This window comes from Mesoplodon bidens (genome assembly GCF_964165515.1).
Source record: "Mesoplodon bidens genome assembly, chromosome: 4".
NCBI lineage: Eukaryota > Metazoa > Chordata > Mammalia > Artiodactyla > Ziphiidae > Mesoplodon > Mesoplodon bidens.
In genome coordinates, this window is record NC_138160.1 from 151,383,036 (window position 1) to 151,410,405 (window position 27,370).

Below are 27,370 nucleotides of genomic sequence, written 5' to 3' on the forward strand. Positions count from 1 at the left end.
AAAGTTCAATTCCACAACCAGAGCTCAGAACACAGATATATAAAAATACTTCACGATAACGGAATATTCCACGTGGATGCCTCACCCACAAGAGCACCTTGTTCGCCATCCTGACCCACTTCAAGGAGGCTTGCTGTCTAGACCTTTCTAGAAGGGAGCGAGGCCACAGTGGAGACGCTGGCAGGGCCATCCTCCCAAGCCTGGCCCACACGGGATGCCCCTCCGACTGCCCTGGGGGGGCAGCTCAGCGGGACCTCCAGGGCTGTGTCTGCACCTCTGCTTAGGTTTCAGCAAAACCAGCAGAGACACCACACGGAGGTCCCCGCAGTGATCTCTGCACCTCCTTCCCACGGGGACCCAGCCTCCCGTCAGGATCAGGGCCCGTGTCCCTGGCGCCTGCGAGAACCTCTCCCCAGCTGTCCTCTGTAGCGGCCGCTCGCTGGCCGGTGCCGGCTTCGGGGAGGACTGGCTGTGCTCAGATGCCGCGGCACAGCCATCACGGTGGGGACTTGGCTGTTTCTTTCCACAGGCAGCCTCGTGTCAGCTTAGAATAATCCACCGTGTGTGGCTTTAAACCAAAACAGAATTTCTGTGACCACGTCAAGGACCGGGCCTTCACACAACTCTCTCCAAAGGTTGGGGGGGGCCCTGAGCCTGGGACCCTCAGGCATCGGGGGACCCATCTGTGCTTCGGGCTTCCAGACAAAGGACTGGTTTCCATGGGCGCTGGGCCGCGACCCCACAGCCCAGGCCCAGGCCGTGCACACAATGACCCTGGCCGGGCCGGGCGGGTGCAGCAGCCCGGTGGGATCGTCACAGCTATCTGGGCAGTTGGCTGTGCGGTGACAAGGCCGGGCGGGGAAACCCACATGGGGGCAGTGCAGAAAGAGGCTGGAAAGACTGCCGGTCCGTCTCCTCTCCTGCACGAGTCCCAGCAGAGGCTAGAGCATGGGAAAGCAGCGGGTCTCGGGTCCTGCCTCTTACAAACATGGGTTTGCCTCAAAAACACATAACAGAGGCACAGCAAACTCAGGAGCCGTCATAAGAGGAGCCACACACAGGAGGGAAACAAACGGAAAAATACACTGATGTTGCGGGAGCCGTACGTTCATATCAGTCTTTAAAGCTCCTGTTTAATGTTGGGTACAGTGCTTTTCAACATAAAACACAAACGTGCACCTTCTGTGAACCTACACGGTACAGTCACAGGTAATGATGTAAAGTTAAAAAAAAAAAAAAAAAGCCTCTGTCCTTTCAAACCCTTTCAGGAGCTGTACCTTCCACAAGAACCAGGAAAACAGAGGCGGCAGCCGTCAGGGAGGCCAACGGCCCGCCTGTGCTCCAGAGCGCAGGGCCTTGCCTCCACCAGCCTCAGCTTCGCTGGCTCCTCTCTTCCAGGAGCTGCGTATCAAATATTTCTTTTTCCCTGCAAAACCAAAAAGAGATCACTTTGTTTTAGTCAGTAATTGTGTTTTAATAAACATAAACCCTCTCCCAAGGCAAGAGAAATCAAAGAAAAATAAACAGATGGGATCCTAACCAAACTTATAAGCTCTTGCACAGCAAAGGAAACCATCAACCTATGGACTGGGAGCAAATATTTTCAAATGATGTGACTGAAGAGGGCTTGATTTCCAGAATATACAAACAGCTCATACAACTCAGTAACAACAAAAAAAAAACAAACAACCCAATCGAAAAACGGGAAGAAAACCTAAATCCAAATTTCGCCAAAGACATACAGATGGCCAACAGGCACATGAAAAGATACTCAACATCACTAATTATTAGAGAAATGAAAACCAAAAGTACAATGAGGTATCACCTCACACTGGTCGGAATGGCCATCGTTATGAAGTCTACAAGTAACAGGGGATTTCCCTGGTAGCGCAGTGGTTAAGATTCCGTGCTCCCGGGCTTCCCTGGTGGCGCAGTGGTTGAGAGTCCGCCTGCCGATGCAGGGGACACAGGTTTGTGCCCTGGTCTGGGAGGATCCCACATGCCGCGGAGCGGCTGGGCCCGTGAGCCATGGCCGCTGAGCCTGCGCGTCCGGAGCCTGTGCTCCGCAACGCAATGAGAGAGGCCACAACAGTGAGAGGCCCGCGTACCGCAAAAAAAAAAAAAAAAAAAAAAAAGATTCCGTACTCCCAATGCAGGGGGTATCACCTGATCCCTGGTCAGGGAACTAGATCCCACATGCATGCCACAACTAAGACCCGGTACAACCAAATAAACAAATACTAAAAAAAAAAAAAAAAAAAAAAAAAAGCCTACAAATAACAAATGGTGGAGAGGATGTGGAGAAGAGGGAACCCTCCACCCTCCTCCTACACTGTTGGTGGGAATGTTAAGTTGGTGCAGCCAGTATGGAAAACAGTACAGAGATGCCTCAAAAAAGTAAAAACAGAATTACCATATGATCCAGCAATCCCACTCCTGGCATATACCCAGACAAAACTCTAATTCGAAAAGACAGGGACTTCCCTGGCGGTCCAGTGGTTAGGACTTCACCTTCCAATGCAGGGGTGTGGGTTCCATCCCTGGACAGGGAGCTAAGATCGCACATGCATCATGGCCAAAAAACCAAAACACAAAACAGAAGCAATATTGTAATAAATTTAACGAAGACTTTAAAAATGGTCCACATCAAAAAAATCTTAAAAAAAAGAACAGATACATGCACCCCAACGTGCACTGCAGCACTCTTCACAACAGCCAAGACATGGAAACAACCTAAATGTCCATCGATGAATAAAGAAGATGTGATACACATATACAATAGAATATTACTCAGCCATAAAAAAGAACGAAATAATGCCATTTGCATCAACACAGATGGACCTAGAGATTATCATACTAAGTGAATTATTTGTAGTTTTTTTTGGCCATGCCACACGGCTTGCGGGATCTTAGTTCCCCAACCAGGGATGGAACCTGGCTGCTGCAGTGAAAGCACCAACTCCTAACCACTGGATCGCCAGGGAAGTCCCCATACTAAGTGAAGTAAATCAGGCAGAAAAAGACAAATACCATACGATGTCACTTATATGTGGAATCTAAAATAAGACACAAATGAACTTATTTACACAACAGACACAGACTCACAAACATAAACAAACTTATGGTTGCCAAAGGGGAAGGGTGGGAAGGGATAAACTGGGAGTTTGAGATTAACAGATGCACACTGGTATATATAAAATAGATGAACATCAAGGATTTACTATATAAGCACAGGGAGCTATACTCCGTATCTTGTAACAAACTGTAGTGAAAAAAAATCTAAAAAAAAGAACACAGACACACACACACATGTATACGTATAACTGAGTCGCTTTGCTGTACACCTGAAAGTAACATAATATTGTAAATCAATTATACTTCAATTAAAAACAAACAAACAATAAAAACCAGAAACAGAGAAGTGAGTGTTTCATGGGGACCAAGTTTCAGTTTGGGAAGACGAGAAAGTTCTGGAGATGATGGTGGGGACGGTTGCCCGACAGTGTGAATGCGCTTAATGCCACTGAGCTGTGCACTTAAAAGGATTAAGATGTTGAATTTTACGTTATGGGTATTTCACCACAATGAAGAAAAATAAACTACAAAGAAAAAATGATGAAATAGCAAGTTGTCCTTTAAAATGGCTATCTGTTAACAAAAAATCACATGATCAGTTAGTTGACTGGCTGCCCCTCTCAGGATCAACAAGGAATATGATCCTGAGGGGGACGACCCAAAGGTAAATGGAACACAGCAGCCTAAGAACCCCACGAGGAGACCCAAACCCTGTCGTGGTGCCGAGGCTCGATGGTTTGTGCACAAGAACCTAAACGCAACTGTGGTGTGAAAAGAAGCAGGAGGTGGACACACCGGGACAGACCCACTGCCCGACTGACACCCGGCCCAAGGGACCCCTGGCTGCCCAGGTTCGGCGCTCAGACCGCGTCCCTGAGGCGGCAGGCGCGGCCGGGGCACAGCCCACCGCCCTCCACAGGCATCCGGGGTGCCTGCAGCCAGCTGAGGCTGCGGGCAACTCAGGACGCCCTCCGACCGGCAGCCCGAGCAGGAGGGTGGTGCCAGCTGGAGATGGGCCGCTCAGACCTCACTCTCCCAGGAGCACCGTCTCTCTACCGGGTGTGCAGGGCAGCCGCTGAGTCTGGGGACAGTCTGTACCACGAGACCCTAGTTGAGTCTTCAGCCTGTCACCGCCACGCGGCCCCGCCTGCTCCCAGCAAGGCCTGGCAGCCCGCCCGGAGACGGGATTAGAGGCTCCAGACCGCCAGTCCAGGGCGCTAACCACACCAATGTGAGAGGAACATCTTGATCACCGCATTCTTCTCGCCAGCCAGGGACGTCTGGGCAGCGGCTGCTGCTTAATCTCACTGTTTCCTCAAATAGCCGTGGCATCGAGGCAATGGGGGAGAATGTTGGGGAGGCAAACATCAGCCCCACGAAGGACGTAGGGCGCGGCGCGCCCAGCTCTGCCCGCTCGGACCAGGGCCCCTCAGCCCAGCCACCGCAGCCGCCGGCGCGTGGAGACGAAGCCCTTCAGGACGCAGCGTGGCCTGCCTACCGGTAGCTGAGTGAAGGTCCTCGTATGTACTTCTCCTCAGCTGTCTTGTAGTCCACAGCGTCCACCGCAGAAATCGCGCAGATTATGGCCTGCAAGAGGGCAGCACACGTTAGGCTTGGGCCAGGCCCAGTGGCTCGCACCGAGCTCGGAGGAGGCCGCATGGGCGGGCGGTCCAGCCATGCCCTGGCCGCCAGGGCCCTCCCAGCTCAACACTCGTGCAGTCTGCAAAATCTCTGCTCCTGATGTTTCCAAATTAAATCTACAACGTTCTCTTTTGGATGAGATGAGAGTTCATGTCACTAAAAGCAGAGAAAGGCAGAACCTGGGGACTTCCCTAGCGGTCCAGTGGTTAGGACTCCATGCTTTCACTGCCAGGCCTGGGTTCAATTCCTGGTTGGGGAACTAATAAGATCCCACAAGCCGTGTGGTGTGGCCATAAAAAAAGAAAAAAAAAGGAAAAAAACAAGAAAACACAAAGCAGTAATCTGAATATACAATAGATGCCTGATATCAAAAGATCACTGTTACTTTTTTGGAGTGAAATCATAGTATCGTAGCTATTTATTTTTGAAGAGTTCTTCTGGTTCAGAGCACGGTCTCTCTCCCCTCGGCACGGCTGACACAGGGGCCGTCCTGGACTATAAGGTATGGAGCAGCATCCTGGTCCCCACCCACAGGATGGCAGGAGCCCCCCACTCGTGACGACCACAGACAACCCCAGACGTCCCCCAGTGTCCCCAGGGGGCAGGATCACCCTTTTTAGAGACACACCATGAAAGTATGCACGGATAAAAAACAATCCAGAAGGAGGGACTGGAGGTGCAAGTGGAGCAAGGCCACACCATTCCAGCGGGTGACGGACACGTGAGGGTTCACGGCGCTACTTAATTTTTTTTAACATATCTGAAACTTCCACAACGATAAAGCTCAACACTTTAGAGCCTGGTGACATTTTCCCACACATTCCATTCATGGCCAGCAGCGTCCTCCCTGAATTGAAGAACGGCCGAGGGGCCGTGCACCAGCTCCTCGACCACCCGTGCCTCAGCTGAAGCGCATTCGCAAAGCTGAAGCTCCCCTTCCCCTGGGCCAGGGACCACCCGAGGGGCCCAGGCCACAGCGGCTCGGGGAGACGGCTCAGGCGGCACCGCCCCGGGAAGGCTTCTGGAGAAAGACGCCCAGGCCCCGGCACCCGGGGGTACTGCAGGGCCCGCCGGCGCTCACCTCAGGCAGAAGCACGTCCAGAACAAAACGGATGCCGTCTGCGTGCCCGCGTGCCAGCAGCCTGCTGCCCGCCTCCTGGTACACCCCCTGCAGGTATTTCACCACCAGGTCCAGCTGCTCCTCGTCCTCCAGGTACGTCTCCACGCAGGTCATGTACTGACCCGAGCTCAGGAACGTCTTCAGCCACCTGGACGGCTTCCTGTTCTTCAGGATGGCCCGCAGGTGGCTCTCGGTGCCCCGGGCCTTCACGATGTACTCCACCAGCTTCTGGTTGGCTCGGTCCCGGGCGGCCCGCGAGCGGTCAGGGAGGACCTTCCTGCAGGCCGGCCTCCTGCCCCGTGGGCTCCCTGCTGAGGCCTCCTGGGGGCCCACCCCGCTCAGCGGGGGGAACCTGGTCCCCTGGACGTCCCGCTGGATGGACTTGCGGACGGGGGAGCCTGCGGAGGAAGCGCACTCCCGTGACTGGGCGCCCTCGGCTGCGCTGGGACGGTCCCCAAGGGCTCTCCCTCCAATAGGACCCCCGCCCCTCGCCCCAGCTCTGCCCACCCTGCTTCAGCAGCGCCCTGCAAACGCCAGCGACAGGAGGGCAGGGAAAGGGCCACACAGATGCCCCGTCCCCAGGCGGGTGACCTGGGCGCTGGCGGCAGGTGTGGGTGTGCCGCCGCCCTCCCGGCCCCACAGCAGAGGGAAGCGAGGGGACCCCGTGGACCCAGCCATGGCTGGACCATAGGCCTCAGGCTTGGGGCGCGCTGCCCGCTGCACACACCCCTCCAGAGCTCAAAGAAGACTGCCACTCCTAATGGGCAAAAGAGCGGGTCCCACCTTAAAGGGGCTGCTGGTGGACTTACTTATATCAGCTGCGTAGTACTCCAGGAAAGAGCCAGCAAAGGAACCACAGCCTGCACAGGGGCAGAAGGGAAGTCAGGTCACACAGAGGACTGGACTCTGCCGGGTCGTCCAGCCAGTGTGCGCCCTGACCTCAAGCCCGAGGACCGCCCCCCACGGCCAGACCTGGGACAGATGGAAACCAGCCCGGATTCAAAGGAAACTGTTCTGTTCAGACCCAGGATGAGCCTCCACCAGGTGCCTGCCCGTCCGCAGGGATGGGGAGAAGCCTGCTTGGGGCCAGGCCAGACAGCTATGGGGACCGGGCCACCCTCCGCCCTCAGGGGCCCTCAGGGGAGGCCCCGCACTGCTGCCCCCCCGTCACTTCGTGCAGGGGCACCGGAGCCCCACGTACCAAGCCGGACCCTATAGTCGGTGATGAGGGAGACGCACCAGCCGATGGCCTGGTCGAAATCCTCCTTGGCCTCTTCCTGCAACAAGACCCAGATGGCAGGCGTCAGCTGGGAGCACCTCCAAGGTCCCGCGTCCTCAGTCCCCTCCTCCAGGAAGGGGCCTGAAGACGCCCCCGCACAGGGCTCCCTGCGAGGCACGTCTGGGGCCGGGGCTGCTCAGAAAACGGTCACCTGTGAGCCGAGCCCTTGGGGCCGGGAGACACACCACAGACGCTGAGAGCAGGAGGGCGAAAACCCACCGCAGGGCAGCTGACGGGCCACCAGATGGACAAGACGTGAGGTTGCAGGGGATGAACCCCGTGGGAGACGCCTCTGGGCCCGTGGCCCTCAACTGTACACGGTCAGTGGGAAGAAGTGCTGCCCGGGGGAGGGACCCCTGGCCTGTGATCCTCACAGCAACCCAAGGCCATCACCCCCGGTGAGAACCCCTAAGCTGGGATGACCAGTGAGACCAGCCTGAGACCCACATGCATGTGATGGGAGGGGCGGGCAGCTCCAGAGGAGGAGGGCACTTGGGCCGCAGCCAGGCTCGCTGACCAGCCTGGGACAGCAGTGTGGTGCCGGCACATGCCCGAGCTCCCATGGCCCATCGCCAGGGGACGTGCCCAGGCATCCGGGTCTCGTGAGACGTACATGCCATCTTCTGGAACCCAGGCGTCCTTGCGATAAAACCCGTTCCTCAGGTATTTGAGGCACGCGAATCTCAAACTCGATTCCCGCCTCCCCTCTGCCCCCCGCCCTCCGGTCCCAAGAGCCCAAGGCTGGGTCCAGCGTGGGTGCCGACCTTCCAAGCAGCGCCTGCACTCGAGGCCCGTGGCCTGCTGCCCTCAGAGAACAGCTGGTCGGCAGGAGACACCCTGACAGCCCCACCGCATCCCACTCACCCGGGGAACCAGCTCAGATGCTGCTTCCCACGCGGGAAGGCGTCACCCCACGCAGAGCCCAGAGCCCGCTGACCGGGGGCCAAGCAGACACCCGCGTCAGAGCAGGGCTCATGGGCCCCACTGCCCGACCCAGTCGCAGTCTGCTTTTGAAAGTTGGGACAACGAAGTGGTGGGTGTTTCAGAGTTAACAGACAGCACCCTGTGTGGACCAGCTCCTGGGGACTCATGGGCTGGGCCGGTCACAGGGCCACGGCAATGGTGCTCCCTGACGTATGTGGTGTTCAAGCTCACGGCTTCGGGGTCTACGGTGCCCTTCCCGGGGGCGGCTGAGACGCAGCCGCAAGGTGTGGGCCTTGGCCCTGGGCTCTCCCACCTTCCCTCTGCATAGGGCGCCCTGTCCTTCATGCCAAACCTGCTCAGTGGGGAACGGTCAGCAGCCACCCCAGGGGCAGTGACCCCCAGAGGAGCAGCCGGGGCCAGGCATCACTCCCATAACTACCGCTGTCTGAAGGGCCTTGTGGTGGAGGACACCGTTACCAGCTGCCAAGCCAGCCCTTCCAAGCAGCGCAAACAACCATCCACGTACCAGAAGCGCCTGCTTTTCTTTACAATCAAAGTGCTTCAATCGCCGGAGAGACACCGCGATGCTGGAAGCAGAGAGAGCAGAGGTTCACGGGAACCAGCTCCATCTCGCAACCTGAAAGCGCCCTTCCTCTGGGAAAGCGGGGGGCCTCTGCCAGCGCAGGCTCGTGGGTGGAGGGAGCCCCTTGGAGCTGGGCCCAGGTGTGCCCACACTTCCAGGCCGGCTCCGGGCAGACTCTGCTTCTGCCCACAGTCGAGGACTAGGGGGGTGACTGGGCAGGGGGCTGCTCACGGCCCCTGCAGGGAGCCAACTTTGCTGCCGTTTGTGGGAAATGGGGGCCCAAGGAGTGTCTGGCGGGGCTGACTCTGGAAGCCGACAAGCAGTCTGGAAAACCCGACCATCTGGCCGCGTCCCTGAACACAGCCTTTAAAACGGGGATCCTCATCCGGGGCTCTGGACCCCACCCCGCCCCCTTCACCAGCCTCCACCCAGAAGCACTCGGCAGGAGCAGAGAACAGTGGGTTTACCCTCTCCCTTTGGGGTTCATGTTTCCTTCAATGAAAAGCACACTCGCTTTCTTATCTCTTCGCCTGACGCTTTTCACCTGTTGGCAGATCCAAGAAAACCAGGTGTCAAGGACCCAGAAGGTCATGGGTTTTCGACACTTTCCTGATGTCACCTCATCAAGCATGTGACAAGGAACGCAGCTGGCTTGGACTGAGAGCTGACACGGGGAAACGCTCAGAAAGCGCCGCATGGCCCTCAGCGCTGTTCCGACCGAGCAGAGCCAGGGCTCTACAAGAGGAATCATGGCCGCTGCCTTCAGCACTTCCGCCCGGCTCAGGGCGCGATCCTCCTCATTCTGGGGGACGGGCAAAGCGAGCTCAGGGAGGCCCGGCCAGGCGCAGCAGAGGTCAGGCGGGAGGTGGCAGGCCGTGGACCCCAGAGGGGCCCCTCTCGGCGTCACCAGCGCCATGGGTGAGGCTGGAGCCCGCACGCCACGGGTATCTGCGCCGCTGGCACCCATGAAACCAGCAGGGCCCCCGGGAACTGGGGAAAGCGGAGAGGCGGGGAGAAGGCTGCCAACTGCAGGGGGACACGGGCACCTCGGGAAGCGAGGGTCCTCGATAATCAGCCCCAAACCCTGCCACGGAGCTGCACGGCAACCCCGGTTCAAGTGCATGTCTGCGCTCTATCTACAGACGCCGCAAAGATTTCATTCTGTCCTTCCCGGGATGGTCAGTCACGTGCCAGGAGGCCATGCTGACCTGGATGAGCTCAGACGCATCGCGACAACAAAAGCCACTCCACTGTGGCAGCTATCTTTCGGATTTACACGCCACTACCTCTTCCTAAAAGTTAAAGGACTACAGCTAGAACCATCAGAACACTGTCCCTGCCGGAAGACAAAGGGGAGGAAATTAAGGTGGAAATGGCAGGAGCGAGGGCAACCGGGTGGTGCCCCTGACTCAAAAATTCTCCAACTGACCGTGGGCACCGTCCAAGCAGGTGGAGGAGGCACAGCCAGGACGTCAGCCACACTTAAGGGCGTCCGCTGCACTGGGGGTGCAGCCAGGACCTCAAACACCTGCTGTGCAATAGATGCCCACCCTAATCTGCACGCTAAAATGCTGAAATGTAGAATATTGAAAATGAGCAAACCATGGGCATTTTTTGGAGGCGGGCTTTCTAAGCCTGCTTGATAAAAACCTGACCTATAAGCCTCACGATCCTTTGTGCCAGAAGGCTGAGACCCCCTTTCCTTAGGTAAACGCGTCCACGTCGATGCTCACGGACCCAGCGTTTCCCCAGTAACAACAGAACAGTGAACCACCTGCCCGGGTCCCGGCGTCAAGAATGGAGGACGCTGGACCTCAGGCTCCGGGGACCAACTGAGCAAGCAGGGGGCAGAGAAGGATTCTTACCACTGCAGGCCAGAAGGGGTATTTTTGGTATTTAAGCCAGACTAGCATTCCTACTTCAAACGAACGTGGTTCTAGAATTGAAAGAAAGAAAGGAAAACAAAAAGAGACAAGTTAGATCCATATCAGGCGCCAAAAGCAACTGCTGGAGAAAACGCAACCACGGAGACATTGTGACGTAGTTCCCCTAACAGACCCGAGAGTCTGAAGGGCAGGTTTGTAACTCCTGCCCCTGGAACCCAAATGCCGACCACAAGCGCAGCCAGGGTGACAGCTGGTTCCTAGCAGTGACCGTGTGCCGGGCTCGTGGGGACGGGGTGGGTAGGTTACTCCAGAATAGAGCACTTTTTAAAGAGCATGGCACATAAACAGAAAGGAGACCACAGCACACAGTGAAAACCCCATACAGGGACTGAATTTCTGAGAAGCTCATCTGTCTGGGAAACTGGGGGCTTTAAAGGGTTAAAAAAAAAAGAGAACTATTCAAACAATCGTAAGATAACTACAAGTAACTTCTCAACAAAATTTAACTGCATCCTCAACCAAAAACGTTCCAGAATGTGTAAATAACTCAAATATTCAAAAACCAGCCGTGCTGCGGTGTCTGACAGGAGGAAGGGCTGTGAGAGAAAGGGGACCTGGGGGACAGGGAGCCGCCTGCGGCACACGCGGAGCGCTGGTCACCCGTGAGAGGAGCGTCATGGCCCCCAGGATGACGGGTCATGGGTGCAGACAGCCAACCCGGGCCGACTGGCCAAAACACCAGCAAACCAAAACCAAATGGAAGACAAAACCGGGAGAAAAGAGCCAACGCCCGGGTTTCTGGGGCTGTAACTGACCCCCATGTGGCGATGGGGACGGAAACGCCCTCTGCAAGAAGGCACAGCGGCCCCCCTGCACCCAGCGAGCCCGCGGGGAGCTGACCCCAGTGACTCCCCAGGAGCCCAGGCACTGGCAGCCCAGGCAGAAGCATCCAAACACCCCAGTAACCAGCCGCCACCAGGAACAATCGGCAGAGCCCGCGGGAAATGGCCGAGACTCGCGTACACAGAAAGGGCAGAGAGCCTGCTGTGTGGGGACGACAGGGGACGGAGGGGCTCCAGGCCAGCCCCCCGGCCGTGCAGAAGCCCCCAGGCCTCCCGTGCTGCTCATGCTACAGCCTGTGCACGCATAAATGTTTCATAATAAAAAGATCCAAAACCCAAACCAAACCAAAACCACCCCCAGACCACGTTAAGACTAACGGTTAACGGGCGAGTCTAATACTGAAAACGGTCCTCAATTATTTAGTTGAAGGCAAACTAGCTTTCCGTTCCTGGCCGGTTCTGAACTTTGGGCCTGTGTCTGACACCCTTCCGGGGAGGACAGAGGCAGCTGACCTGTGCCCGGGGGTGGGGGCACTGTGCACACCTGGGGGCGCCGAGTCCCTGCTTCTCGGGATGCCATCCGGGAAGGCTGCGAGGCAGTGCCAGGCCGCACCCAAGCGGTGGCGACAGAGCCCATCTATTCACTTGGCTGCCGTCCTCCGTCACCTCCGAGGGGACAGCAGGGAGGCTGGGCTGTCGTGCCCCAGGGAGCACCCCCTCACATGGCTGTCCTGGACAGTGCACCCCGGACTCCCTCTCTGTAAGCCCTCGGCTCAGGACGAAACCCAGGCAGCGCAGCGAGAGACCTTCCGCGGACGTCGGGCGCCGCAGGCCTCCGCCCAGGAGGGCGCTGCCCACTCACCGTGGTACAGGAGGATTCTCGGGGGCTCCTCATCCTCGTCCTCCTCATCTTCCACCAGGAGAGAGTTCACGGCATCCAACTCCACTGACTCTTCAGAAGGTGGATGGGCTGCCAACAAGGGTAGATCAGACTTTCCCCGTCACAGTCCTGGGGACTCACCCCGGGGGAACAACGCCTCCTGGTACGTGCGCATCAGCGCAGAGAGCAAAGCTGCCGCAACGCAGACTTCCCCGCGGCCTTGCTCAGGCAGGGCACGTCGGTTAAAGCACATTCAACAGAATAAGAGAGACAGGAGGGCAGGAGAGACCGCGAGCGCAAGCAGGGAAGGTGGAGGAACTGGGCAAGGGGTCCTCACGTGTGGCTTGTCCGTTCACGCAGGCGTCCTCAGACACACGGGGAGGGGGCGGCCCTGGGGCCAGGCCCCCTGGGAAACCATCCCTGTGCCTCCGGCACCGGGGAGAGGGCCCCTTTCAGGGGCCGAAGAAAGGCAGAAACCCAGGAGTGACTGCGGGGCAGGCAGAGTGCAAGGTACCAGCCGTGCAGAAATGAAGATTTCCAAATTAGCATTTCAAAACTAAGTGGGATGCTACAATGTCCAAAAGGAGGGAATCATAGTGCCCGGCTGCAGCCACACAAAAATACATGACACAGGAATCCTTAAAAAGTCAGGAGCCTTTTAAGTGAGTTAATCACTTTTGAGATTCCTGCCAATTTAACGGGAGTGCATCATGGCTTCTGCCATGGGAAGAAGAAAGGAATTAATCCTCAGGGAGCAGATGCAGCATTATCACAGCCACATGCTTCCGCCCCGCGCCCCGCCACTCCCTCCCTCCGCTTCAAAACAAAAATAAAAACACACAAGTATTTGGGAGCAGTTGAGGTAATTATAGCCCAGTGGGAGAGACAGACGGAAAGAACTTCGGACATCTCTGCTCGGGATCTATCTTGGGAACAATCTCATTCAGGATTTGGTTAAAAATACATGGCGCGGGGGGGCTTCCCTGGTGGCGCAGTGGTTAAGAGTCCGCCTGCCGATGCAGGGGATGCAGGTTCGTGCCCCGGTCCGGAAGATCCCACACGCCACGGAGCGGCTGGGCTCGTGAGCCATGGCCGCTGAGCTTGCGCGTCTGGAGCCTGCGCTCCGCGACGGGAGAGGCCACAACAGTGAGAGGCCCGTGTACAGCAAAAAAAAAAAAAAAAAAAAAAAAAAAAACACGGGTGCCTGGCTCCAGATGGGCCACAGGAGAAACAGACGCCGCCCCCTCCCCGGCACACGACTCATCCTCTCCAGGATTTTTACCTCCCTCCAGGAGCCGGGCGTCTCTGGTCTCCTCTTCGGGGCCGAGCTGAGCGGGGCTGCGCAGAGCCATGCGGGGCCCCGGCCTCTGGCCGCCATCTGGGCACAGGTGCTGGGCAGTGTGGCCCCGGGCACCGGGGCAGCCCCGAGGACCCTTGGCCCCGCCTCCGGGAGAGGAGCGCAGGGCTGCCGGGCCGGCCCCCGTCTCGCTCTCTTCCTCCAGAGCTCCCTCTGAGGATGGAGGCGCTTCCTGACCCCAGCTGGGCTCCCGTGCCGGGTTCCTCTCCTGTTTACTCGGGGTCATTGTCCAGTTCACCGTCCGGTTTGCCTGGTGTTTTCGGGATCCCGGTCCGTCCTGAGCACCACTGCCGGCCAAGGAGACAGCTGGGGCGCGCAGGCCTCCGCTTCTCCCGAGCCCCTTCTTGTGGTCCACTCTGCACCCAGGGTCCTCCTTGCGAGCAGGCAGGCTGGACAGCCTCTGGGGCGCACGTTCCCTCCTCGTGTGCCCAGGAATGCCCGACACGTCTTCGTGGAGCAAAGGCGAACGGCTGGGGTCGCAAAGCGAGGAGGCTGGTTCCGTGGGCTTTGCTCTCAGAGACCAAGTGGTCCTCTCTTCCCTGGAAGAGCTTTCTTGACGCGGTCGGGTTCTCTCATTCAAAACATCCAGAGCCACGCGGAGCGACCGCCTGTAGGCCAGCTCCTCCAGGGGCGCGGCAGCAACCTCGTTCTGCAAGGCTGAAGGACAGAAAAGGAACAAAGCCTGGTGATGGGCAGAGAGCCAGCACCGGCACCCGAGCGGCCCTCCACCGGCTGGGGCGTCTCGCTGGGACCGCTGGTCTCGGCACCTGAAGGGAGGCTGACGCCTCTCACGTACATCTTCCCAGAGGGACCCGGACTGACGACAAAACCACAGTTGAGGGCTGCAAGGCTTCCCTTTCCCAAAAGCAAACTGACTGACCCTACCCTGATTGGGTTACAGAGATACATTCCTCTAGGTTACAAGACAATGCCGCCGGCAAAACCTATTCAGATGTTTGTCCGATCCTCTCTCAGCCTCACAGTTTCAAATTCAATCAGGGTCAACAGAAACCCACACCAACTAAATAAAGAACTCTGCAGGCAGTGTACTCTGGGGTGGGGGTGATGAACACACAACTAAGAGGCTCCTCGTGGGCCGGTAGATCGCCCACACTTCTCTGCAAGGGCGTTTCCAAGCCAGCAAGCAGCACCAGGGGCCTGGAAACTTCAGCCTGACCTCCCCGCTGCAACAGCTTTCCTCGTTCACTCCGACAGGCAGGCGCCGTGCTCTTTATCTGAACGAGGGGACGGAGGCGACGCCACAGCTCAGCAGGCATAAATTATGCCTCCATCAACACAGTGTTTGCCCGTCTACCGGTAAAGGCGCCCACAAGCAAGCGGCCCCCCAACACGGGCTGCACGACCAGTCACGGCATCCGAGAGGTGCTGGTCGCCGCCGCCCGAGGCGGGCATCGTGCTCTGAACGAGAGCGGTTTCCCCAGAGATGCAGGAAAATGGACCCTACGTCACAGTCACCTCTGGAAGATACACTGGGCAACCTTTACGCAAGACAGAAAGCTCTCTGCATGTGAAGTAAGCACTCCCAGTCTCAGCAGGGAGAACCCTTCCGCGTCTGGGCCTGTGGAAGGGCACGCCTAGGCCGGAGCCCGGTCTGTCTCCCGCGGGGTGTGTGCACCGTGGGCAGAGCTGGGCCGGGCTCAGGCCAAGTCTGTCTGACCTACGACGAGACGCCAAGGAGGCCGGAGTCTGGGCTCCACTTCCAGCCCGCCTCGCGCTGCCCTCTGCCCCGACAGCCCGCAGACACCGTGGCAGCAAGGCTGGTGCCAGTCACACCCTTTTTTCTCCCCTGGGCTCAGCGATAGAATTTAAATACACATCCAACTGCTTCTCAGACCTTGGGCGGAGGCCAGACCAGCAACAGAAGCACCTCACTCTTGCTACCCGGTAAGCAAAACACATGAAGAGGAAAAGCCTCTCCCCCTTTCTTCAGAGAGGTGCCCCCCTTCTGCATGGCCTGCAGGGCCGCGGATGTGGCCTGTGGACCCTGATGCCACCACTGGCCATCCTGGGAGTCAAGAACAGGACGGGCTCGAGGGGCAAATTCTAGAAAGGGTGAAGAAAGCAGACCCATCTCCTCCAGCTCAGGGAAATCACGTTCCCTTGTGTGAAGGGGAAAACCGTGAACAGGGTCGCTTTGCAGACCTGAGTCTCCATCTTCTCCCAAACTGCCTCTCACTTTATTAAAACCTCAGTTACTCAAAAACATGCTCTTACCTAACGAGGAAGCAATGCCTTCAATGTGAGACTTCTTCAGGATCTGGGCTCCCGTGCTTTTCACCTTAATTCTGCAGGGACAGGAATGGCTGTTATACGCCACCAGCTAGCTATGCCACCAAGACATTTTCAAACATGTTTTGCTTTAGACGACAAAAGAATGAGATTCATTTTCTTCCTTTGCACCCTTCCACTCAAACCAAAAGTCACGGCCAACTGGGAATTCATGCACCTGAGGTGAGAGGCAGCAAGGACCCTGGTGAATATTTTTGTTTTTTCCTTTCTCCTTTTAAGACAGAAAAGGTTGGCTGGATTTAAGAGCAAAAATGAATTCAGGGCTTCCCTGGTGGCGCAGTGGTTGAGAGTCTGCCTGCCGATGCAGGGGACGTGGGTTCGTGCCCCGGTCTGGGAAGATCCCACATGCCGTGGAGCGGCTGGGCTCGTGAGCCATAACTGCTGAGCGTGCGTGTCCGGAGCCTGTGCTCCGCAACGGGAGAGGCCACAACAGTGAGAGGCCCGCGTACCGCAAAAAAAAAAAAGAAAAAATTCAAATTGTGACTTTTATGCGGCAAATCCCACTTTCAACTGCACAAGTATCTCCTTTGTTAGATTTTCAGAGTAGAGGATAATGTCACTGAAAGCTGTTTACAGCCCAGCAGGTGTGTTTTAGTTTAAAAGGATGGGCTTTCCTTTCAAACTCGAGTATTCAATTACCTTCCCAGCCTCGGGGAAAGTGTGAGCTGTGGACTAAGCAGGCTTAGGAGCGGCTCTGAAGAAAGAGGGATGGGGACCGTGGGGAGGTGGGGGCAGGAGATGACTTGGTTTCATTCTCTATTTAGAATTGGGAATTCTCCCGTCAGACACACACGACCTGGGCATTTTAATCATTCCTGGCCATCTACGTCGTTCCACCACGGACAATCAAGAACGCAACATAACGTGCTTCCCACACCCAAGCGTTTGCCTTCTGAATGCTAAACGACAGTTTCTGATGAGAGGCACAGGCTCAAACATCAAATATCCCAAAACTCAGGGGGCTGTCACACAAGTTTCTGAAAAAAAGACACACAAATACATCTGTGGGAAGGAAACAGCCCTACGTGAACCCCAACGAGCGTTTACCTCGCGTTTAATTTACATTCGTTCCATTTTTGTACTGATCACGCTGGACTTCAGTACCTCATATACCTCTTCAATTTCCAAACTTCCGTGAAATAAAATCAGTTGTTTTCCTCTTTGGGTTATTTTGACCCCATTTATAACTACAAAGATAAGAAGCCCTTAAGGGTGCTCTTTGCTTTTTTGGGGAGGGTGGTGGTATCAGAAATCCCATATGGAAAAAAGATAGCATCACAAAAACACAACACTTAACTTTTTGTCTAGGGAAAGTATCTGCACGTTTAGAAAAAATCCCTCTTTTCTCTTATTTTTGGCTGCCTTCTCAGTTCCGGCCAAGACCTACATTAGAAAAAAAAAAGAAGAAAAAAAAAACCTTGTTACTAAGACAAAACAAACAGCTAACACAATGTAAGAAGCCGTGGCGACCCATAAATACAAATGCAGCAGATGACTCTTAAAGGAGCAAAGGACTCCAGAGGCGGGGAAACTGAGGCACAAGGTGTAGCAGCAGATCCAGACCAGAACCAGGGTTGTATCTGGCCCCCTTCCCACTATGCTGCCGGGAAGTCTCCCCGAGATACTCCCGTTATTTACTATCAGGGCTCCCGGCCAGCTATTTCCTTGAGTTACAGCCTTACATGCCTTTTTATAGCTGACTCTGTTAAATTTGTTTTTTTTTCCCCCAGTGTGAGGGGAAAAAAAAGACACTTCCGGAAGCATAACCTTGTAAGCACTCAACCAAAACCCCATTAGACGGGGAAGGAGGGAGAATCGGTGCCAACGGAGAGGAGCGCCAACTGTTCAGACTCAATTATTTCGCTGAAGCAGCTCCTAGGTATCTCCTGATAAAGATTTTACTTGTCACCCGAAAGTCATTTCTAATTCCTGAAATTACAGAAGAACGGCTGTCACCTTTGCAGGCCATAATCGCTTTTTCCATCTGCAGAGGACATACTTGGCATCCATCATGATTTAGACTCATGTGGTAAGCAGTAATGATTTGGCACAAACAAAGTACTTGAAGGTCTGACGCGATGTGCCCTGCAACAAAATTTGCACGGTGGTTTATAACATCGTTTGCTTCCCATTTCAACGCAGACACAACCCTCAAGGGCAAAGGTTACCGGGGCTGATCCTCAAGGAGATGGTTCAATTCCATCATCCTGCACTGAGTGGGCTCAATGCCAAAAAGAGGTGACTGGCCTCAGTGCCCAGGGAGACGCCTGGATGATTTTCATAAATAAAATACAGCCAAAGTCCCTCCCAAAGGTTCTGTCTAGATTATTTTTAAAAGGCTCCTGAATAAATCAGCCTGCCTCCAACGTCAGCAGGAGAGGCGTTGTAAACAATCAAAGCTTGAAAACAAGCAAAGCTTACAACCCTCCCATGTTTGGGGAGTTAACAGTTGACCACAGCGCAAAAAAATAAAATCAGAGGAAAATGACTGCTCTTTGGCTGCCGTGTCCCTGAAAGGACCGGACAGCTGCAGACCGTTGATTACATCAATGGGGAAGGCTGGTCTGGCGGTGACAGTAAAGAAAAGGACGTGGGGGGGGTCGTTTGTGCAAAGAGGGGTTCACCCCGGCAGGAGAGGGTGGGTCCAGTTAGCAGAGGATGGGGGCTTCAGGGAGCAGAGATAGGAGCTCAGGCAGCAAATGAGGGGCTTCAGGGAGCAGAGGTAGGGGTTCTGGGAGCAGAGATGGGGGTTCAGGATGCAGAAGTGGGGTCCAGGCAGAAAAGGGGTTCAGACAGCAAAGGGGTTCAATGAACAGAGACGGGAGCTCCCGCGGCAGGGCGGGTTACCGCCCTGGGGAGCCTCTTTCGGGGTTCGCCCCTCCCCCAGGCCCGGCCCCGCCGCCTCAGCCCCCGCCCGGCCGACCCGAAGGGCGCAGTCCGCCGGGCTCACCCGGCGCCCCGCCTCCCCAGCACGGCGTCTCCGAGCCCGGCGCGGAGGGCGAGGTGGCCGCGGCAGTCCAACGGCGGTTGCACCCGCGCCGCCCCAGGCGCAGCCTTCCCCGCCCGCGCTCACCGCTTCCGCCGCCGCCGCCGCCGCTCCCACGGGCCGGGGGCGGGGCCAGACTGGCGGCGGTACCAAGCCCCACCCCCGACGCCGACCAATGGGGAGCCCGCGTTCGCACCACGGCCCCGCCCCTTCCGCCGGCTGGGCGCAGAGAGACAGGCGGGCGCGCGCTAGGCTGACTGAAGGGCACGGGCGGGCGTGCGGGCTCGAGGTGGGCGGCGACGGCAGCGACCTCCATCTTCCGGCCCGGGCGCCCGCCGCCTCCTGCCTGCGCCTGTCAGGCCCGCGCGGCCCTCGAGGCCCCTCCCCGCCGAGGCCCTGAGGAAAGCCTCGAGAGCCTTCCAGAACCTTCCATGGCCTGAGGCGCCTGAGGTGAGGCGTCGCGGCGGTTCCGACCCGCGCCCACCAGAGGGTGGTCGTGCGTTTTGCACATGACCCACTTGTGTGGGCGGTGACCCGGGAGACAGGTACCCCGCCGGCCGCGTCAGTGCGATGGTCGCCGTGGGGTCGGTGTGAAGACACAGTGTGAGGTTCAGGTGTGTGAAGTGGCGACCCCACAGACGGCCGCACACGCGCGTGTGTCCCCTCCGCCCCCGGCTGGACCCAGAGTGTCTGTTGGGTCGAAGGCAGAATTCGGGGTTCGGCGTCTCGTGACGCCGCGTTCGGGAGCCGGTTCTGCTCGGCCCGCTTCGTTCGGGGAAGTTTTGTATCAAACGCGGCGGGTCGCGAGGGGGCCGTGGACACCGGTGCAGCCCACGCAGGGCCAGGTGGCCACTCACCCCGGTCACGCGGGGGTCGGAGTCCCTGTTCACAAGATCAAGGTGTTGAGCGGGGTCCCTTTGTGGCCTCCTTAGGGCCCCGAATGCATGGAAACACGGGGGGCGTCTCAGTCCACAGGCCATTTGGATGCTCCATTTCCATCGTTCGAGAAAATACAGATTCCGCCCTGGTGCGGGCTGGCTCGCTCGCTCGCTCGGCGCGCGCGCGTGCGTGCATGCGTGTGTGTGTGTGTGTGTGTGTAAAGACGTCATCTTTGACGTGGTTCATGGTTCAGTAACAAACATAATACGTATTTTCTGCCATCTTCCAATTAGCAAAGGTGAGAGAAATCCTCAGGCCTGGCCCCAGCACGGGATGTGAGATGGGCAGCCCTAATTCGAGGCTGCTGAGACGTGTGAATTGGTACCTTTCTGGAAAACGACTTGACGTTATCTGTCAGATGCCTCGAAAACGTTGCAGACCCTCCAACCCTGCAATTTCCACTTCCAGAGATTTATCGTAAAGATATAATCAGATGTGCACAAAGATGGGTGTGCAGTGATGTTTTCTGCAGCGTTACTTATATCGTGGAAAAAATCAGGAGGCCCTGAGATGTCCAACAGTAGAGGTGTGGTTAGCTAAAATATGATGGAAGTTATTTTTTGAAATGTCTTCGGTAACAAGAAATATTTATGATGCATTTCCAGTAGAAGGGGGAAAAGTTTTAATGAAAGCCAAACAGACTTCTGAGAAGGGTGGATCTTGTCAAAGGATGTTCCCTCACTGACTCTGCCAGTCATTTGTGCTGCTTCAGAAGTAGACCCTTTGGTGCAACTGTGAGTCTCAATGATTTGGGGTGTGTGCTTATTCTTTAAACGAATGTTTGAGTGACTACTTGGTGACAGGAACTGGGCATACAGTGGTGAGGAAAATAGCACTCAGGGAACTCAGCCTGATGGAGAAGACATTTAATAAAACCACAACTAAGACTGAAACACTTTATGCTGGCACTACTATAAGCACTTTGTAATTATTAATTTCATTTAACACAAGAACCCTAAAATGTTAGTATAATAATCGGCCCCGGGACTCCCCTGGTGACGCAGTGGTTAAGAATACACCTGCCGGGCTTCCCTGATGGCGCAGTGGTTGAGAGTCCGCCTGCCGATGCAGGGGACATGGGTTCGAGCCCTGGTCCGGGAAGATCCCACATGCCACGGAGCAGCTAAGCCCGTGCGCCACAACTACTGAGGCTGCACTCTAGAGCCCGCGAGCCACAACTACTGAAGCCCGTGTGCCACAACTACTGAAGCCCGTGCACCACAACTACTGAGCCCGCGCTCTAGAGCCCGCGAGCCACAACTACGGAGCCCGTGCTCCGCAACAAGAGAAGCCACCACAATGAGAAGCCTGTGCACCGCAACAAAGAGTAGCCCCCGCTTGCCACAACTAGAGAAAGCCTGTGCGCATCAACGAAGCCCCAAGGCAGCCATAAATAAATAAATAAAAAGAATCATACCGTTAGTATGATGCATTTAAAGATAAAAAATAATAATCAGCCCAGTTGCTTTGGTTATCACTGTACAGCAAAGGACCATGAAGCCCATTAGCTGAAAGAACCAAGTTGTTTGCTCACAGTTGTGCAGTCTGGCCTTGGTTCAGCTACATGGTTCTTCTGCTGGTCTCGCCAGTGGCCACATGGGTGCTTGTGTTCAGCTGGCGGGTCAGCCAGAGCCTGGGCCTGTCGGGTTTGTCTCTCCACGTGCTCTCAGGGCCCGGCTCCTCCACATGCTCGCTTCAGCAGGGAAGCAGACTTGTTGGCTACATGGCTCCTCAAGGTTCCCAAGAGCACAACAGTGGACGCTGCCAGTCCTTCTTAAGGTGTAGGCTTGGAGCTGGCACGGCCTCACTTCCACCATGTTCTCTTGGTGAAAGCGACTCACAGGGCCAGTTCAGATATAAGGGGAGAGGATTATACCAGCAGATGTGATTCATTGGGGACTTTCAAGGAAACTGAGATAGAAAGAGGTTAAGTCACCTGTCTAAGGCAGAGCTAAGACTTGAAACAGGAAGTCCCTCTCCAGAGTCCAGATTGGTAACCACTGTACCAAAAAATAAATAGAAGTTCTGAAGAAGTTAATACAGGAGAAGCGCAGGGAGCTTTGAGAATTACGAAGAGACAACCTTGTCTGGAGCAGGGGTGTGGGTGGGGATCAAGGAAATAACGTTTAACCCTGAAACCTGATGTCTGAATGGGTTGGGAGAGAGCTTTCAGAGCTTAGGGAACTGTGCAAAGGCCCTGGGGTGGCAGAAGGCCCAACTCATCAGAGGAACTAAGTGAAGCCTAGTGAGGCCAGGACCAAGGTGGAGGTGGAGTGACACAGAGGAGTCCCTTGGGGCTTGGATGTGCCCTAGGAAGATTTTTTTTCTAGCTTATTATTTTTTAAGTAATTATAGATTCATAGAAATTTGCAAAAGTAGTACAGAGAGGTCCCTTGTACCTGTCACCCAGCTTCCTCCAGAGATTATCTTATGTAACTATAATATAGTACCAAAACCAGGACAGTGACATGGGGACAGTGTGTGTAGACTTCTGAGTCATTGTATCTCTTGTGTGGATTCGTGTAACCACCAGTCAAGATACAGGGCATTTCTCTCCCGACAGAGAGCTCCCTCCAGCTACCCTGGGTAGACCCCCACCTCGCCACCATGCCTCACCCCTGGGCACCAGGACTCTTCTCCATCTTCGTCATCCTGAGAATGTTCTACAGAAGCAACAGTGCAGCACGGAACCTTTGGAGGTGCGTTTCTCTTACTCAGCGCAACACCCGGGAGATGACTCCACACCCTCGAGTGTATCAGGACTGCGTTCCTTTTTGTTACCGAGCAGAATTCCATGCTGTGCGTGTGCCGGATAATCTCCCTATCTTAAGGCCCCTAACCTCAGTCCCACCTGCAGAGTCCCCTTTGCCATCTCACATGATATATAGAGTTTCCAGAGATGAGGGTGTGGACATCTTTGAGGGCCCATCTGCCCACTGCAGGGATCGAGGGGCAGTGGGGGGGCCTGAGTCACCTAGGCCTTGGATGTACCATGTCTGCCCCACGTCCCACGGGTCCAAACATACCCACCCATCTATGCCTAGGTGCAGGCCGGCTGGGAGAGTTGTCCTTATTCTGGGGGCCACACGCCTAATCAAGAATGGGACTTCTCTATTTGGGGGAGAAGGGACATTGGAGGTCAGCTGACAAACTGTCACAGCAGAAGCCATCCACACGTCACCCCTGTGTTACTCAGAGCAGCATTTTCGTTACTTGGGACCCTTACCCATAGCATGTAAAATAGAGGGGAGGCTCGTGCTGTGACTCTGGGGGGCCAAGAACAAACCCCAATGAGAAAGGCACCTGCATGTCATAAATCGCTCCTGCCGAGACCCCAGGTGCCAACGGCCACACCTCAAGCTGTTGTGCCAGCGGCCTCCTGTTGGCCGTTCTCCACCCAGTCTCCCCCCTGCTGTCAGTGTCTTTAACTGGGTGGCGGGCAGAATCCTAAGCTGGTCCCCAATGGCTCATGCCCTCGAGCGTGGGTAGAACCTGCGACGTGATGAGCGTCACATCCTGATCATACGATACTCTGGCAAAGGCAAAGGGATTTTCCCGATGGAATGAAGGTCCCTAATCAGTTGACCTATAGTTAATTAAAAGGGAGATTATCCTGGCTGGGCCGGCCCAGATCGAAGGAGCCATTTAGAAGAGAAAGAAGACTGGGCTCCCCCGGAGGCTGCAGAGGCTCTCCTGTGGTCCATGGGGAAGGAAGATGCCATGCATTATGCAGCTGCCAGGAGAGGAACTCAGCCAACAACCTGTGAACTTGGAAGAGGCCCCAGCCTCGGATGCAACACACTCCCAGGTGACACCTGGATCACCACCAGGGGACCCTAGCAGAACACCCAGCCACACGTGCCCGGGCTCCTGACCCACAGAAACTTTCAGATGGTGTTGTTTTAAGCTGCCATCTGTGGTAACCTGCTACAGTGCAGGCGTCCCTTGGTCCACTGAGGCAGAGGTGCCAAGTTCCCTCTCCCGCCTTCCTCCGTTTCTGTTCTCTCCAGGGCCACCTCCCCCTCCAGTCCCAGCTCAAGTTTCGTGAAACCCTCCCTGGGAGCCCAGCCCAGGGAGCGGGTTCTCCCTCTGAGCCCACGGCCGGTCTGAACCTAAAGCATGGTGGTCACTGGCACTGTTCCCGTCTGTTTGGTTCTCTCTCCTCCATGGGGCGCATCCTGCCCACTTGATGCAGACTTGGTCAGGGCACTTGCTTTGGCTGATGAAGTGTGAGCAGAGCACCGTGGCCAGCATGCATGTCCCCTCATCCCCTTTCTGTCCACCCTGGGGACCGGCTCTGCCCCTGATGCTGGCTGCCCCGCCGGCCGGGCCCGGGAGTAAGGAGGATGGTGATACACTGATGAGCGTCACCAGCTCTGATGGACGGCTGATGGATGAGTTCCCGTGGCTGCAAACCGTGACATCCGTGACCCCACACTTCCAGAGACATCTGAGATCGAGGTGTGGGCTGCGCTGGTTCTTTCTGGGGGCTTGAGGGAGAATCTGCCCCACACCCCTCTCCCTGCTGCTGGGGGCTCTGGCAATCCTTGACTTGTAGACACATCCTTTCCTTCCCTGCCTCCATCTTCACATGGCTTTTTCTCCCTGCCAGGTGTCCCTGTGTCTCCTCTTATACGGACACCAGTTGTTGGATTTAGGGCCCACCCTAATCCAGTACGGCTTCATCTTAACTAATTACATCGGCACAGGCCCTATTTCCAAATAAGATCACATTCTGAGGTTCTGGGTGGACCTGAATTTGGGGGGGGGATGATGTTCAACCAAGTCCCACTAGTGTCTGTGAGAAATGAACCTTAGTTGTTTATAGATGCTGAGCTGTGGGGTGTTTGTCACTGCAGCACCACCATGTGAAGTCTCGCTGATTTACGCTGTAGTGTAATTATTTGTCTATATACTCGTCTACCCGGGACACTGACCTCCTGCTGACAAGAGACAGTGTGTCTTTCGTTACTGTATCGTAGAGGATGGTTGGGGAAAAAATTAATTTTACCAGCTGGTATCAGAACTCATTTTAGAGACCAACTGGGCTTGTTTAGGAAAATACCGTAATTAGTACTAGGGAACGGTGAGTGAGGCCCTGAGGAAGTGAGATGAAAGGGCCCACAGGGAGACAGCTAAACTCCTCTGCATGAGAAAATAGTTGCATTCTGGAGGAGAGGGAAAGGAGCCACGAGAGGTGGGGACCCATGGAGATCAAGAGACAGAGAGACGGCGGGGGATGGCGGAGCAGGTGGGTCAGGGACCTCCGACATCCCATTCATGGGCCTCGAGCCACGAGGCAGGATTGGCCAGACCCTTGCGGAGCTGGACCAGCTAAGCTAAAGCAGAGAACTAGCCTGCACGGCCCAGCCCACCAGCCAGCTGGAGCCCAGCAGCCAGGCGCCCCGGCCAGCACTTGGTAGGCGTGCAGTACAACCGTGTCCAACAAAGATGAATATTAACGTGGTTGTTGGAAGGCGCCCGCGATTCACAAGAAACCCAAGGAGAACCAAGCTACTAATTAAAACAATGAAACCCAAATGTGCCCAGGTCCCCACAGAGCCGAGGCCCAGCTCATCTGGTACTGACGTCAGCCAGACGTGGGCACAGGGCCGAACTGGAGGGAGGGCACGTGGGGTTCCATCATGTTCTTTAGCTTTGTCTGGCTGCCTTAGTCCTGTATTACTTCTGTATTGTTCTTTTTTAAAAAAAAAAAAGTAAAAAATTTTAAGACCACCAACATAATGCTAGCTCTTCTGTGATCTGTGTCCGCCTCTGTCTAGGCCCCAAGGGGTGGTCAAGTGCTGCTGAGCTAACTGCTCTTTGCCATACCGTGTTGACCCCCATCCCCACAGCTGCCCCACTGCCAGCTGTCCCGGGAGCCCAGACTCCTCACTTGGCCTTCAGGCCTCATCCATGGCTCTGCTGACCACTGTGAAGGAGCTGTGTGCCCTTCTCAGCACTAACCCCATTGTGCAGTGACCGGCTTTAACGCCAGAGTAGGGTCTCCCCCCCTGCGACTGCTGATGCTGAGGCCAGTCTTTTTGTGGGGGGGGGCGCAGGCACTGTGGGGTGTAGAGCAGCATCCGTGGCCCCCATCCACTCGATGCCAGGGGCACCCTCAGTCATGACAACCACATATGTCCCCAGACATGGCCCAGTGTCCCAGGGGAGCAGAATCCCCCTCGGGTGAGGCCCACGGCCATAAACTAATTGCATCCCTGCCAGCAGTCCTGGAAGTAGCCGTGCCTGGGTCAGCTTGCTCCCTGCAGTGTCCTCAGGACAAGCCCTGCACCTGCACCCAGGGTATGCTTGACAACTGGTGTCTGAACAAATGAAGGGAAAGGCAACCCTCGCAGCAGGCAGACTGCCTCCAGAACTTCCCTGTGTAGGTCAGCACTGCCCTTTGGGCGGGGGCCACAGCAGGAGGAGGGGAGAGCCCAGGGGTCAGGTGGCCTGTCCTGGGACGTCCTTCACCAGCTCCCGATGTCAGCCCACCCCATCTTTCTCCCTCCGCCATCTCCTGGCATTCCCAACCTGATTTTGGCAAACGGAACTTGGTTTTCCTTTTCACGCAAAACCTTCCTGCCTGAGACCCGAGACAGTCCAGCCACGCACCTCAGTAACCAGCCGTGTGCATTTGGCACATGATTATTCTAGGGGCTCAGGACTTGGTGCCATCCACGGGGGCTCTGCTGCCAGGGGACTAGCACCTCAGATGAAATGCTAACGGGGCAGGAGCTGGAGTGCCTGACCCGGGAATCCCAACACAACATAGATCCCATCTGTAGAGCGCTCCAGCTACCCCTGGCCTTGGAGAGAAAAGTGTGTCACCAGACAAGGATGCGGCCCCTCTAGAATCTGGAAAAGGCAGGAACCAGAGTCTCCCCTGTAGCCTCAAGAAAGAAATGCAGCCCTGCCCACACCTGGATTTTAGCCCGTGAGACCCATGTTAGACTCCTGCTTTCCAGGACTGTGAGGGAATCAATGTGTGTAGTTTTAAGCCTTTGAAAAAAATTGCAGTTGTGCACAATGGAATAAGAAGAAAATTATCCATGCTTTCTAATCCCCATTTTATGTATTTCCAACCCACCTTTATAAATACCAAAAATATTAAGCATGGTGATATTACTAAGAACACAGTTCAGAAACACATACCATCTCACACCCATTAGGATGGCAAACACTAAACAACAACAAAAACACAGGAAATAACGAATTGGTAAGGATGTGAGGAAATTGGAATCCTCTTGTGTGGCTGGTGGGAATGAAAAAAGTACAGCTGCTGTGGAAAGTCTGCAGGGTCCTCAAAAATTTAAACATAGAATGACGATATGCTCCAGCAATCCCACTCCTCGGTACATACCCAAAAGGAGGGAAATTGGGACTCAGAGATATTTGCATACGCATGTCTATAGCAGCGTGACTCACAACAGCTAAAAGGTAGAAACAACGCAAGTGTCCATGGACGGATGATGGATAAACACAATGTGGTCCATCTACACACTGGCGTGTTATTCCGCCTTAAAAGAGAAGGAGGTGGGCTTC

General features: G+C 55.7%; 1 protein-coding gene across 2 annotated transcripts; it reads right to left on the minus strand.

Moving 5' to 3' along the window:
* Positions 1–1,113: 1,113 nt before the first annotated feature.
* PWWP3A (PWWP domain containing 3A, DNA repair factor) lies at positions 1,114–18,989 on the minus strand. Of its 2 annotated transcripts, none has more exons than XM_081230970.1 (14): positions 18,971–18,989; positions 17,854–17,982; positions 17,195–17,280; positions 15,823–15,893; positions 13,513–14,244; positions 12,213–12,320; positions 10,488–10,558; positions 9,090–9,166; positions 8,566–8,626; positions 7,038–7,113; positions 6,646–6,696; positions 5,798–6,234; positions 4,574–4,662; positions 1,114–1,426 (listed from the first exon to the last, which is right to left on the minus strand). In XM_081230970.1, the coding sequence occupies exons 2-14, from the start codon at positions 17,908–17,910 to the stop codon at positions 1,372–1,374; spliced, it is 1,971 nt and encodes a 656-aa protein (XP_081087096.1). In that variant the 5' UTR covers positions 17,911–17,982; positions 18,971–18,989; the 3' UTR covers positions 1,114–1,371. The 2 variants fall into 2 exon arrangements, with proteins under 2 accessions (XP_081087096.1, XP_081087095.1); XM_081230969.1 differs by having other exon boundaries at positions 18,848–18,987.
* Between the last annotated feature and the right edge of the window lie 8,381 nt (positions 18,990–27,370).

Coding starts and splice junctions, on each gene's coding strand:
- PWWP3A (XM_081230970.1), bottom strand. CDS start 17,910: ATGATGGATGCCAAGTATGTCCTCTGCAGATGGAAAAAGCGATTATGG. Junction 8,627..9,089: donor ATGAACCCCAAAGGGAGAGG/GTAAACCCACTG, acceptor CTCTGCTTCCAG/CATCGCGGTGTCTCTCCGGC. Junction 6,697..7,037: donor CGACTATAGGGTCCGGCTTG/GTACGTGGGGCT, acceptor GCCCCTGTGCAG/GCTGTGGTTCCTTTGCTGGC.